Source organism: Loxodonta africana, chromosome 25, assembly GCF_030014295.1.
Source record: "Loxodonta africana isolate mLoxAfr1 chromosome 25, mLoxAfr1.hap2, whole genome shotgun sequence".
In the NCBI taxonomy this organism is placed as follows: Eukaryota; Metazoa; Chordata; class Mammalia; order Proboscidea; family Elephantidae; genus Loxodonta; species Loxodonta africana.
In genome coordinates, this window is record NC_087366.1 from 38,144,994 (window position 1) to 38,158,061 (window position 13,068).

Here is a 13,068-nt window from a genome sequence, read left to right on the forward strand (position 1 = left end):
CTGGAAATGCAACACGAAGCTGGCTGCACGTCCTTCATTGTCAGTTCTCTTAAATTTATGACTGGCAGGTGAGAGCTGACACTTCCTGTCTTTGGTTTAGTTCCTGACATTTCAATATGGTTGACCCAAGTCTCTTGCCTTGATTTCTCTCAGGGAGGGTAGAGAAGAGAGGAAGAAAGAAAGCGGCTATTACGTAGCTTTTAAACTTTACCTTTTAGGGGGGTGTGTGTGATATTTAATAAATGTGTGTGTGTGCGTGATATTTAATATGTAGAAATACATGGAAAACTTCAGTATGCAAATAATACATGGAAAACTTGGGTGGGTTGGGAGTGGTCAGAGTACTTCACCCAGAGGACGTGTCACTGACCCCGGACCATAGGTGTCTCCCTCACCGAGCCGCGTACACCCACCGGGTAACCGACCAGAGGCGCCTGCAAGTGATCCCGGGCCGCGCGCCAGGCGGGAGCAGAGAGTCCGCGGGAGGCGTGGGCTGGCGCTGGCTTTCCGCCCCTCGGCTGCACATTCTCCGCTGCAACAGCACGCGGCATCAAGGAGGTTTGGGGGCAGGCTGGCAGCGGCGGAGCCAGGGCTCGGGAGCCGGGCCGGGCGCCCCCTTCTCGCCCGCACGTGGCTCGCTGTGGCCGGCTGCGCAGGCTCGACGGGCGGGGCCGGTGCACGGCGAGGCGGGCGCGGCCCGGGCGGGCGGCGGGCGCGGCCGGTGGGAACAGCGAAAGGGGCGGGTAGGGCCGGCGTGGGGCGCGGGCCGGGGGCCACGTGACGGTGGCGGGGCTATTAAGCGGCGCCGCAGCTGCTCGCAGCCCGAGCTGGTGCTTCGCCGGAGACCCAGCGCCCCAGCGTCCCACCCGCACAGGAGCCTGCGCGAAGGTCACTCTGCGCCCACCTGCCCGCCAGCTCCCACCGCTGTCGCCCCTCCAGAGCCCCGCGCGCCCCGCCCGGGTCACAACCCCCTGCCCGCCGCGCCCCGCCGGCCCGGAAGCGTCTCCGTCCGTCTGTCTGTAAGTCCGTGCGCCCGTCCGAGCCCCCACCAGCCAGCACCATGAACCAGATCGAGCCCGGCGTGCAGTACAACTATGTCTACGAAGACGACGAGTACATGATCCAGGAGGAGGAGTGGGACCGTGACCTGCTCCTGGACCCGGCCTGGGAGAAGCAGCAGAGGAAGGTCAGCAAGGGGTCCCGGGGCGCCGTCTGCGCGCGCGGCCCGTGTCTGTGGGTCTCTGTCCCTGCGTGGGGCCCCGGCCGGTGGGCATCGCCGACGGTGCGGACTAGCTGAGAGGGTTCTGTAGGGGTGTGTTGTCCCGTGTCAGCGTAGCCTTGATGAGAAACCCCGTTAGAGAGGAGAACACGTCCAGGGACAAACATGAAACTGGCTGCCCTTCGTGTGTGTGTGTGTGTGTGTGTGTGTGTGTGTGTGTGAGAGAGACATAGAGTTACAAAACGAAAAATATTGAAGAAAAGTGCTATGTGTGTTTCTGTTGCCATACCAACTTGCATTAGACCAGAATGTGAGAGAATCTGGGGTCTGCTCCTCATCCCTTGAGTCCGGTGACCTTGGCCACAGTATCATACTCTCCCGGCCCCTTTGTGTGCATAACCCATCACTCTCTAAATAAAAGTGATCAAATTAGCATCAGCTTTGCTTTTCACAGGACTGCTCCAAAGAGTAACTGAAAATTATTCTTTAAATGTTTCAGGCTCTTTAGTGAGGGATGCTGCATGAATAGGAGATATTCCCCGATAAAGTAATAATTATTTCACACTCTATTTATAGTTCATTGAGGTAAGCACACAGGGACAAGGGAGTCAGCCAGGTCTAAAAACTCCCTGCCCATCCTGGTTGGCACACTCCGGGGGCCCAATGGAACATTCCACCATTTCAAGGTTTCCTCTTGATCCTCTGGGCCGGGACAAGCAGGGAGTGCTCACCGGGGGAGGCTGATCCTGCCCCCTTTTGGAGTGGTGCTGGAGCCTGGCTGGGTCAGGCTCTCGGCAGAGACCTGCTAATCCAATCTTGTGATGACAGTGTCATGGCAAAAGCGAAGTGCTTCTGATTTTTTTCTCCCATTTTTGTGGGAGTAGGGCAAAGTGGATTTCCCTCGTAAGGGACTGGTTTTAAGTGGATAACCTGTGTTGACCCAGTGGGAGGAGCCCATGTAGCTGACACTGGGGGTGATTGCATGATAGTGTATGGTAAATTAATTGACCACGGTGTAAAACACACTTATCACATACATCTCTCTCAGACCATGGTGTTAGCAGTAAGGAAAGGGGTCCCATATTTGGATAATTATCAAGTAACCAGCACTTTTTTTATATCAAGGTTTCTCTTTTTGTCTCTCCTCTCTGTTAAAATACCATTTAATTATCATTTTAAAGCTCTAATTTAGCTACATTTCCATCATCACCTCGTAATTTCCTAAGGCATCTACCATCCCCTCCTTTCGTGGAAGCAAGAGAATGAGAGTGATAAATGTTGAATTTATGAAGGAAAACAACATTTCAAACCTATAGTTTTTTTATTTTTTGGAAATCCTGGTGGTGTAGTGGTTAAGTGCTGTGGCTATTAACCAGAAGATCAGCAGTTTGAATCCACCAGGTGCTCCTTGGAAACCCGATGGGGCAGTTCTGCTCTGTCCTATAAGGTCCTATGAGTCAGAATTGACTCGATGGCAATGGGTTTGGTTTTGTTTTTACCCTTTTTTAAAGGATTTAGCGTGAGGGAAACATGTGGCCTGAGGAACATTAACAAGTTCCCCAGACGAGTTGACGCATCATCGGTCAGCAAGAAGTTATAATACAGTTTTTAAAAAGTGACTTTAATTTTTAAGTTTTTTTTTTTTTAATTTTTCTCTCACAACTTTCATTACCACATTTTTCATGGATTTTTAAAAAACTCCTGACCCTTTGGGTTCAAAGATTTTTTTTTCTTGCGAGGAACAATACAAATAGCAAACAGATAGTCTGTTCATTGTTTTGAAAAGTGATTGTCTAATCACAATGATTCTTAATAATTTTGATTTTTTTTTAAGTACAGTGCGATAGCACGATACAGCTAATGTGAATTTCCAAAGGCCACATTGGCAAGTCTTCTGCCTTATTTAATTTTTTAATCTATTCACAGTATTTTCTGATATAATGGCATAGTGATTTTTTTTCAGTTTTGGGATCTCTTTGTGAATATAGTATCATAATTGTATAGCACTTTAAGTATATTATTTAAAAACACATACTTCCAGATCCCATTTTAAAATAATGCTAAGGAGTTTAGAGTGAGAATTCCCCCACCCCCCCCCACCCCCCCATAAGATAGGTTGACTGTTGTAGATGCTGGAAGAAAAAACAAAAAACTCCCTTGGGACACAGACTGAAAAATTCCAGAAGATACTCAATTTCTACTTTTGGTATAGAACCTGCTCAAGTCAGTAAAATAATATTGAACTGTGAGCTCAGTGCAGCCAGAGCCATGGCCTCTATTTATGCCCTATGAGACAAACTGTTGGAACAGGCCAAGGATAAAATGCCATTGTTTCTATTGTGGGCTACCTTCTCCACACTTGCCATTTCAGTGATATGCTGGGTATGAGATCTGTCAACAGATGCTGGTAACACATGATGACGTCTGTAGCGTTATAATGGATGTGGTGCCTAATTATATCCACAGTTCAGAGAGTTTCATGGGCTATGGTAATCCTTGCTCTCTAGTATGGAATTCCTTGCTGCAGAAGGACTTAGTAAAAGTGTAGTGCTTTTTATAAAAGGAAGCAATCCAGGAGATGCTGGACTTAGCTTTAGTATGTACAAGGCATTTCAAAGTGCTCCCTTTAACTTTCAGGGGTGTGTTTAGTTCAGGGATAAGACTATTTATGTATTTTCTGTAAATACAATTGTACTTTACTTCATACAACTCATGGGTAGAAGAAAAACTCCTGCAGTGTTATAATATTTAAAATAGTAATGGCCTGCTAAAAAAGACTAAGTTGTGAAACTTACTACTGGAGTCAAAGAGACTTTTAACCATATAGGACTCAGTTTGGGAATTTGTTTTCACAATAAAGTACTCTCTTCAGTTTTACTGTTGAAGTTGCGTGTGGAGCTTTGGTGTCTAGAAGCAGCCTTCTTCTGGAACCAAGGAACATACTCAGCTTCTAACTCAACTGAAGCGGAATCAGGAGCTGACCTGTCAGAGCAGCAATGCTAAATATGTGTACTATGTCAATAAGCACAACATGCTGTCCTGAACCACTCTGGGAGGCTAAACAGGCCTTTTAAGGTCATAGAATATGTGTTTCGATACATGAAGGGTTCATACATCCTTAATCTGCATATGGGTAGATGGTCAGCAAACCTTTGTACTAGTTGTAGCGAGCATGTCTTAGTTATTTAGTGCCGCTGTAACAAATATCACACGTGGCTGGCTTTAGCAAACAGAAATTTATTTTCTCACAGCTTAGGAGGCTAGAAGGCTGAATTCAAGGTGCTGGCTCTAGGGCAAGGCTTTCTCTCTCTGTCAGTCCTTGAGGAAGATCCTTGTCTCTTTAGCTTGTTTCCTGGTTCCTTGGAGATCTACATGTGACTTGGCTTCAATCATTCCCCATCTCCGCTTCTCTTGATTGTTTAATCTCTGTTTATATCTCAAAAGAGATTGATTTTAGACACTTACACTAATCCCGGCTCATTAACATAGCAAAGACAACCCATTCCCAAATGGGGTTATAACCACAGAGGCTAGTTAGGATTCACAACACATATTGGGTGGGGCGGGGGCGAGGCGGGGGTACAATTCAATCCATAACAGAGCATAAGAGAGTAGTTCATTTATTTTATATTCCGAGTTCTGATTGTTTTAATAGTCCCTAATGAAATTCAAGTTATTCGTTACTGTTCACAACTTAGACTGATCTGTCTTGGAGCACCTTCTGTCAGCTCTGGCACCCTAGGCTAATCCTTTGCCCTGAAAAACTAGCCAGAGCCCCTCGTGCTGTAGTGAATATGCCCAGCTGTTAACCCTAAGGTTGGAGGTTTGAGTCCACCCAGAGGTACGCTGGAAGAAAGGCCTGACAATCTACTTCTGAAAAAATCAGCAGTGGAAAACCCTATGGAGCACAGTTCTCTGACATGCGGGGTGGCCATGAGTCAGGTTGACTCGATGGCCACTGAACTATAGAGTCAGGCAGCATGGAAGGACGCACATGCAGGAGCAGCTGTCCTCAGGGTCCAGGTTAAAGAGGGCCTGGGAATTGGAGAGTCGCTGCTAGTAGTTAGTGTTCTGTGAGACCAACTGCTCATTAAGGCCTCAAGGTGAATTCTGTTCTCCCCTGGGTAATGAAGCATGGCATGAATTCTTCCCAGGAGAAGAGGTACTGACTCCTCTGTTCTAACACAGTGAACAATTAAGAAAAAGGTTGTGAAATTACTCAGATTCGTGAGACCCAGTGAATCTCCGCTCTGCCTGGTACTCTTTATGACCCCAGTCGAGCCACAAAAACTTTTGAACCTCAGGTTTTTAATCTCCAAGTTAAAGATATATGATACTTGCCATTCTTACCTTGAAATCCCTGGGTGGTCGAAATGGTTAACATGCTTGGCTGCTAATTGAAAGGTTGGAGGTTCGAGTCTATCCAGAGGCACCTCGGAAGAAAGTCCTGGCAATCTACTTCCCAACAATCAACTATGGAAAACCCTGTGGATTCCAGTTCTACCACGCCACACGGGGGATTGCCAGGAGTCAGAGTCAACTCCACTGCAGCTGCCTTTTTTTTTTTCTTATCTCACAGGGTTGTCAGGATCCAGCGGTGGAACTAATTGATGTTGAAGGGGCTTTATCAACTATAAAGTGATCTGTAAATGTTATCCTTGTGCAGCAAATATTTGTTAATTTCATAGGGTTAATTTTATATCAGCACCATGTTTGGTCTTCTGAGAGGTAATGAAACACAAGATTTGGTCCTTGGTGAATTTGATGTACAGTATTTTCTAAAGATAGGATTTACATACCTGAAAACTGAGAACATAAGAAATTCTTTAATATTAATGGCTGGAATGCATGATGTGTAAAGAATAAAAATGATAGGAGGAAAATCATTGTGGAGAATAAGGAGGACAGAGTTTATAAGGGACTTGACATTAAGTTGGACCTTAATTTGAGTAACAATTAAATATAGATTGAGTGGAGAGGAGAGAGGTACCTGGCTAGAGAAATAGAGTAAAAACCCCGCTCTGTGTGTGTGTGTGTGTGTGTGTGTTGGTGGGGAAGGGAATGATAAGTGTAATATAATAAAGTATAATATAAAAATAATAAAGTGTTTACCTAACCCATTGGCACTGTCATGGCTCCCTTGAATCCCTTATTTCATGGTACCCCCTCATCCTCTCTACGAAGTATTTCATCTCTGATAAAGAGATGAGATAAACTTAGAGAATTAAGACTATAAGACAAGAAAGTATCCAAGATGGCGAGACCAGAATTCAGATCTTCCGGCTCCCAGTTCCAAATTCTGGAATGACATTACTACTCACAATGTGTTTGAGGAAGTGTGAAGAGGAGACAGGCTTAATTGAAGCTAAAGTTTCATATTCACATTTAGAGAGAAAGTGGGATAGATAAAACGTGGCCGGATTATAGAGGGCCTTGGATGCCAGCGTGAGTGGGGACTTTACTCTGCCAGCAGTGCTGAGCTCTGATGGTTTTTGAGCTAGGAAGAGCCATGTTTAAAGTAGCATTTTTTTTCCAGAATAAGTTGGAGTGGGTAAAGACCTGAGGCTGGGGGACTCAGGCTTTCAAAGCTGTGGGATTATACAAATCAAGTGATGAGGATTAGAAGTGGGGGGTAGTAGAAGCGATGGTGAGGAAGGCATCAATTTGAGAGTGATCAGGAGGGATTATAAAAAGTATTAAATAACCACGTGTGATTCCACTGTAGGGTGTTGTATAAATCCAATTAAGCAGACATGATCCTCACCATTAGCGTTCCTGTACTTGAAACTCAAGACAGTGATATTGACAAGTAGCAAACAAACTAATAAGGAGAGTCTGTTTATCCTCTAATAGATTGTGTCTAGATGGAAAGCTAAATATTTACAGGATGTGTCATTATTCAGTGCAGGGAAATGAGCCACCGAGCTGAGGTGGCAAGTCTTCTGTCTTCATGGCCATTCCCTGGAGGGAGAGCTGGAGTTTCAGGTAGTCTTTGATGTTGGGGGAAGAATTTGTTGATGGGTAAGAGTGTAAAGGAAAATTGGGTCATGGTGGGAGGGAGGTTCTTATAGGAACCCTAAGAAACCTCTGCTCCCAGAGGGACTGTTCAATATGCATTTAGTTTGCTGTGGTGAATCATAGGTGCATGAGTTCAAAGGTGAAAGCATCACTCTTTGTGTCCTGGGATCTGCCCTAACCCTCTAGCCAAATTCATTAAGAAGGAAATTTGAGCCCAAAGTAAGGTTTTCAGTGTGTGGGAGGAGGAATGTAACTCTTAGCTGGGAAACTTAATTAAGGCAGCTTCAGAAAACTGTCAGAAAGCTCTGCAGTCAGTAGCTGCAGCTGGGAGACACCTACAGAAAAGGCACAGCTCTGGAGTGGGTGGGGGAGCTACCATGATGAGCAGAGGAGTTGATACGGAATACGTTGGAGGACAGTCAGAATTGTCCCGTCGTTTCCCTGGGAACGGTACTGATTCTTCCAGAGAGAACAGAAAGCAAAGATTAGTGAAGAGCCTGCTAACTGTGCTAGACAAATTTCAAAGGAAGGAAGATCTTGAGTACAAGAATTTGATCTTTCTAAAGAAGTCTGACGAAAATTTTTTACACCAATACTTACCTGTTTGAGCACATGTATGCACACACAACCTTCCCACTCCACAGTTTTCTGGATTAGAAACTGGAAGATGTTTTTACGTGCAGTACTATTGAGTAACAGTGGGAGCACAAGCATGATCATTCATCCTTTTATTAATCTGGCAAACATGTATTATGGTCCTGCCAGGGTCAGGGTCAGACTGCTGCATCCATTTGTTAATTGGTCATACTGTGGTGGCTTTTGCATTGCTATGACATGGAAGCTATGCCACCAAAATTTCAAATATCAGCAGGGCCACCTGTGGTGGACAGGTTTCAGCAGAGCTTCCAGACTAAGACAGACCAGGAAGAAAGGCCTGGCAATCTACTGGAAATTAGCCATTGGAAACCGAATGAGTCACAGTAGAATATTATTTGATGTAGTCCTGGAAGGTGAGCCCCCTAGGTTGGAAAAAAAAAAACAAAACCAAACCCGTTGCCATTGAGTCGATTCTGACTCATAGCGACCCTATAGGACAAAATAGAACTGCCCCGTAGAGTTTCCAGGGAGTGCTTGGTGGATTTGAACTGCTGACCTTTTGGTTAGCAGCTATAGCTCTTAACCACTACGCCACCAGGGTTTCCCCTAGGTTGGAAGGCGCTCAAAATACTCAGTAGCCACAGCAATGGGCTCGAGTATACCGAGGATTGTGAAGATGGCACAGGCCCAGCAGTATTTTTTTCTGTTACACGTGGGCTTGCCGTGAGTCGTAGATGACTCAACAGCAACTAACAAGGGGTCCAGGATGGAGAACTGAGTTGATACTACCCTGGCCCTTAAGGGGCTCACAGCCTAGTTCAAGGGACAAAACAAGTTAGTAAGAAGCACCATGGTAAACTCAACTCAACCAGGTAGAAAGAATTAAAAAATATTTCCAAAGTCACCCCTCCTGTGCTACATTCTCTGTCATGGTGAATGGAAACACTTCCCACCCAGGTACCCAAGCCAGAAACCTGGGTATCATCCTTGATGCCTCCCTCTCCCATACCACAGCCAACCAGCCATGGTGGTGTCCATCTCCCCTCTGGACCCTGTCCCTTCCTCTCTTTATGTGCCTCTGCTTTAGCCCCTCTGCATTCTCACCTAGATTATGGTGTAGCCTCCTGATTTTCACCCTTCCATGGGTCAGGCTCTTCTCCATGATGCTGACAAGAATGGTCTTTATAAAACACAAGGCTGGTCGTGCTATTTTCCTGCTTAAAGGCCCTCTGTGGTTCAGGTGAGAGCTCAGACCTCTTCAAGTGGTTTATGAGGCCCTGCCTGAGTGAGGCTCTGTCTCCTTAACCTCAGGTTCTCTGAGATCTGACCCTGCTGAGTGTCCTCACTAGGTTTCACTTGCTCCTCTGTCTTATACACAGCCCCTACTTCCTCCACTCATCTTGGGAGGGAATTCCTCATCCTCCAGACCCTTCCTTGGTGGTCCCACAGCACCCCAGACCTGCCCTCCTGTATCACTCAGGGCTTTCTTTGTCTCCCCTCTGAGGGCTGTGAGCTGCTCTGTTCTCTGTAGCCCTCAGTGCCCTGACCGTGCCTGCAGAGTCTGCAATCACATTTGTTGAATGAATGAGTTATGAACCATATTTCTGAAAAGGATTTAGTACCCTTAAAAGTTTTTGGCATTCTTATAGCTCCTTGAGCTATAAATTTATTGACTTTAACTCAAGCATGAGTTAGAGTCAATACATAAACAAATATGTATTGTTTATGTATTGACTCCCTGGCGGTGCAGTGGTAAAGCACTTGGTTGCTAACCAAAAAGTCAGTGGTTCGAACCCACCAGCCACTCCTTGGGAGAGAGATGTGCCAGTTGCTTCCCTAAAGATTACTGCCTTGGAAACCCAATGGGGCAGTTCTGCTCTGTTCTGGAGGGTCACTATGAGTTGGAATTGACTTGATGGCAATGGAATGGATAGCAAAACATTGGCCATTTCAACACTTTTTATATGTGCAAGTCAGCAACATTGATTATGTTCATCATCTAGTACAACCATCACCATAATTTGTTTCCAGTTTGGTCACTATGAGTCAGAATCGACTTGACGGCAGTGGGTGGGCTACGCATATGGAGCCCTGGTGACACAGTGGTTAAGAGCTCAGGCTGCTAACTGAAAGGCCAGCAGTTCAAATCCACCAGCTGCTCCTTGGAAAACCTATGGGGTAGTTCTACTCTGTCCTGTAGGGTTGCTGTGAGTCAGAATCGACTCGATGGCAATGGATTATATATATATACATGCACACACACGTGGATTTAAGTGTGTGTTTTTTTTCAGGTATTTTATATAGATTTAAATTTGCAAAAAGGCTAGAGATTTAGGCCTAGGAATTAGGTGCATAAGAGGCACTGGTGGAAAGTAGGTGCATGGAGTGGGGAAGAAGATCTTCCCAGCAAGCACTGAGGTGAGCTAAGAATAGAGAACTCCTGGAGGAAGCAGTGCTTCTCAGGATTAAAACACAAGGAGAAAGATGGAAGGGGTTGGAGTCACTTAAACTGTCAAGATGTCTTTGATTTTCTTCCTGGAGAAATCTCACCCTGGTATACCATGGGAACTTTGTCAGTAAGCTTGAATCTGGCACTGGAATTGGTGGTTTAGTTGCTGGAAGAGAATTCCGAGGATTTAGCACTATGGAATGGGACATCTTTTAGCTCATGAGACAAGTTATAGTTTCAAAGGAAGTGAAAGACTGTAAGAAATTATTCATGGTGTTGAGCTCAAGACTGTGACATAAAATCCTTCTGTGATCGGAAAGGCCAATGATAGGCTTTATTGAAGAAGACTGTAAATTCGTAAGAGCAACTGAAAAAAGAGAATTTGTTTCATCTTAACATACCACATATAGGAATTAACCTGAGATAAATTTTTCTTTTTCTCTTTTATCATTTATTATTTATAAAATTAAGACCAGTAAAATCAATGATTGTCCTCATTTAGGTGCATTAAGTTGTTTTTTTAATCATAGGTGTTTTGTGTGTGGGAGAATATTAGTCATGAACCCGGTAAAAACATAAGTAATTATAATCAGCTTGGAGATGACCCATAACCAAACCAAAAAACCAAATTCATTGCTGTCAAATTGATTCCAACTCTTAGTGGCCTCATAGGACAGAGCAGAACTGCCCCATAAGGTTTCCAAGGAGTGGCTGGTAGATTCGAACTGCCAACCTTTGGTTTAGCAACTGAGCTCTTAATCACTGTGCCACCAGAGCTTCAGAGATAGCCCGTACAGGATAATATATTTCTATTTTCAAAAAAACACATTTTTGTGGGGGAGGCAGGGATGAGTGTCAGGTAGGGCTGGGATACGGGGAGAGGCATGTTAGTTGAAAAAGTATATGCCATGTTTTTTTACATCTTACAAACTGTGTAATTTCGACTCCACTGTTGTAATTTTATGAAATATAAGGTGATCGATTATTTTACTGCACATTTAGCCCTTTTATGTTAAATGTTGGATAATGCAAAAATAATTTTTTTTCAGTGTGATACAAAAACACAAAGAATTCCAATGAGAGTAAAAGCGATATTTTAACATATACATTTGTGCCAGTGATGAAAATAGGAGGGGAAGGGATTTTGTATGTCATTTTGAGCATCCCAAAGCAGTCACTGCATAAGGCAGAGAAGCAACAATTTATTGAGAATTTCCAGACACTGTTTTAACCATATATTATGATTTGACTTGATTTTGACAACAATATTGAGAGATGAATATCATTAGCCACACTTTTTAGTTAGGAAGGTTGGGTAACTTTCAGTTGGGGTGTGGAAGTGGTAGCGGAAAATGCAAGTAGAATTTTGCATAAATTATGGAGACATAGTTGTGTTCCACAATTTAAATGTATAAAATGTAGAGGTGCTGATTATCTTACTGTATATTTTGGCCTGGGGATGGTAGAACTAAGCTTCAGATTCAGGCTGCTTAAATCTAAAGACCATACTTTTAACCACTAAGCTTCCTCTTTTTATTGCTTTCTGCCTTGGTTTTTGGAGTCCCTGGGTGGTGCAAACGGTTAAACATTCGGCAGTTAACCAAAAGGTTGGAGGTTCGAATCTGTCCAGAGGCACTTCAGAAGAAAGGCCTGGAGATCTGCTTCCAAAAAGTCAGTCACTGAAAACTCTATGGAGCACAGTTCTACCTTGACACACATGGGGTCACCAGGAGTCAGAATCGACTTGACGGCAACTGGTTTGGTTTCTGGTTTGCTCTAATTTGAGACACTAGTCGATCCAGCAGCCCAGAACTGAAGCCTGGGATTCACTATTCTTAATTTTTCACTGACCAAAAACCTGATGCCCATGTGGAAGGGTGTGTGTGTCTATAAGATTTTAATCTCTGAACTATACAACTGAAACATCTGATGAGAATGAGACAAATCAGTTCCTCAGCGTGGTCGAGTCTCCAAGTCAAGCTCTAGCAGTTGCCTTGTCCAAAAGAAATGCGAGAGTAGGAGGAAAGAGACCACAGGAAAAGCCAACTAAACCTTCTAAATGGTGCACGCTATTAAGGGCATGTCTTTGGAATTCACTGCTGGTATGTCTGACTCCATTCCAAAAGAAGCCACAGTTCAGGATGCGTAAGTATCTGAGTTGATTCCTTTTTAGAACTGGAAAATGAGACTTCGAGAGGCAAGAGTGGAGATTAGATGTTCTAATCGGTGTTGTCTAAATCTACAGGAGTGCTGTCTAAGAGAGTACCACACAGCTTTAGCCTAACACATTTTGAAAAGATAGTATCAAGAACATATTTTCTTTACATTAAAAAAAAAAAAAAAACCTGCTTTTATTTATTTAATTCTTACTGTGGGAAATTTCAAACATACACAAAAGCAGAGAGGATATAACAAATCCCTCCAAACCCAACTGGCCAAGGAAAAAGCCAGCTTTGTAATTGGAAAAACTAAGTCCCATAGATAGGGGATGTCCAATTCTAAAATGAAAAAAAAAAAAAAAAAAAGTCTTTATGGCCAACAAATGCTTTATTCTTTAAAATAAATTATGAAAGAAACTGGCATGCAGTGAACTTGAAAGTAGGCCAGTGAGTACTTAACTGCTTTCCTGTGTTGGTACTCCTCTCTTCTTCCTATAGACCCTATGCTTCCTGCTACCCCTTTCTGGTCAGCTAGGCCTTCTGCATACTTACTTGTACACCTTCTCCAACTCCCAGATTTTCCTAATGATTTCTCATGCCCTTAACATAATTATTTATTCCTTTAA

The 13,068-nt window shown here is 44.0% G+C and overlaps 1 protein-coding gene across 1 annotated transcript in view; it reads left to right on the forward strand.

Moving 5' to 3' along the window:
• Nucleotides 1–996: 996 nt before the first annotated feature.
• ACTN2 (actinin alpha 2) overlaps nucleotides 997–13,068 on the forward strand; it is a 75,400-nt gene continuing 63,328 nt past the window's right edge. The window contains exon 1 of the mRNA XM_010591032.2: nucleotides 997–1,186. Coding sequence (XP_010589334.1) covers nucleotides 1,061–1,186 — 126 coding nt within the window. The 5' untranslated portion in view covers nucleotides 997–1,060. The remainder of the gene's footprint in view (nucleotides 1,187–13,068) is intronic.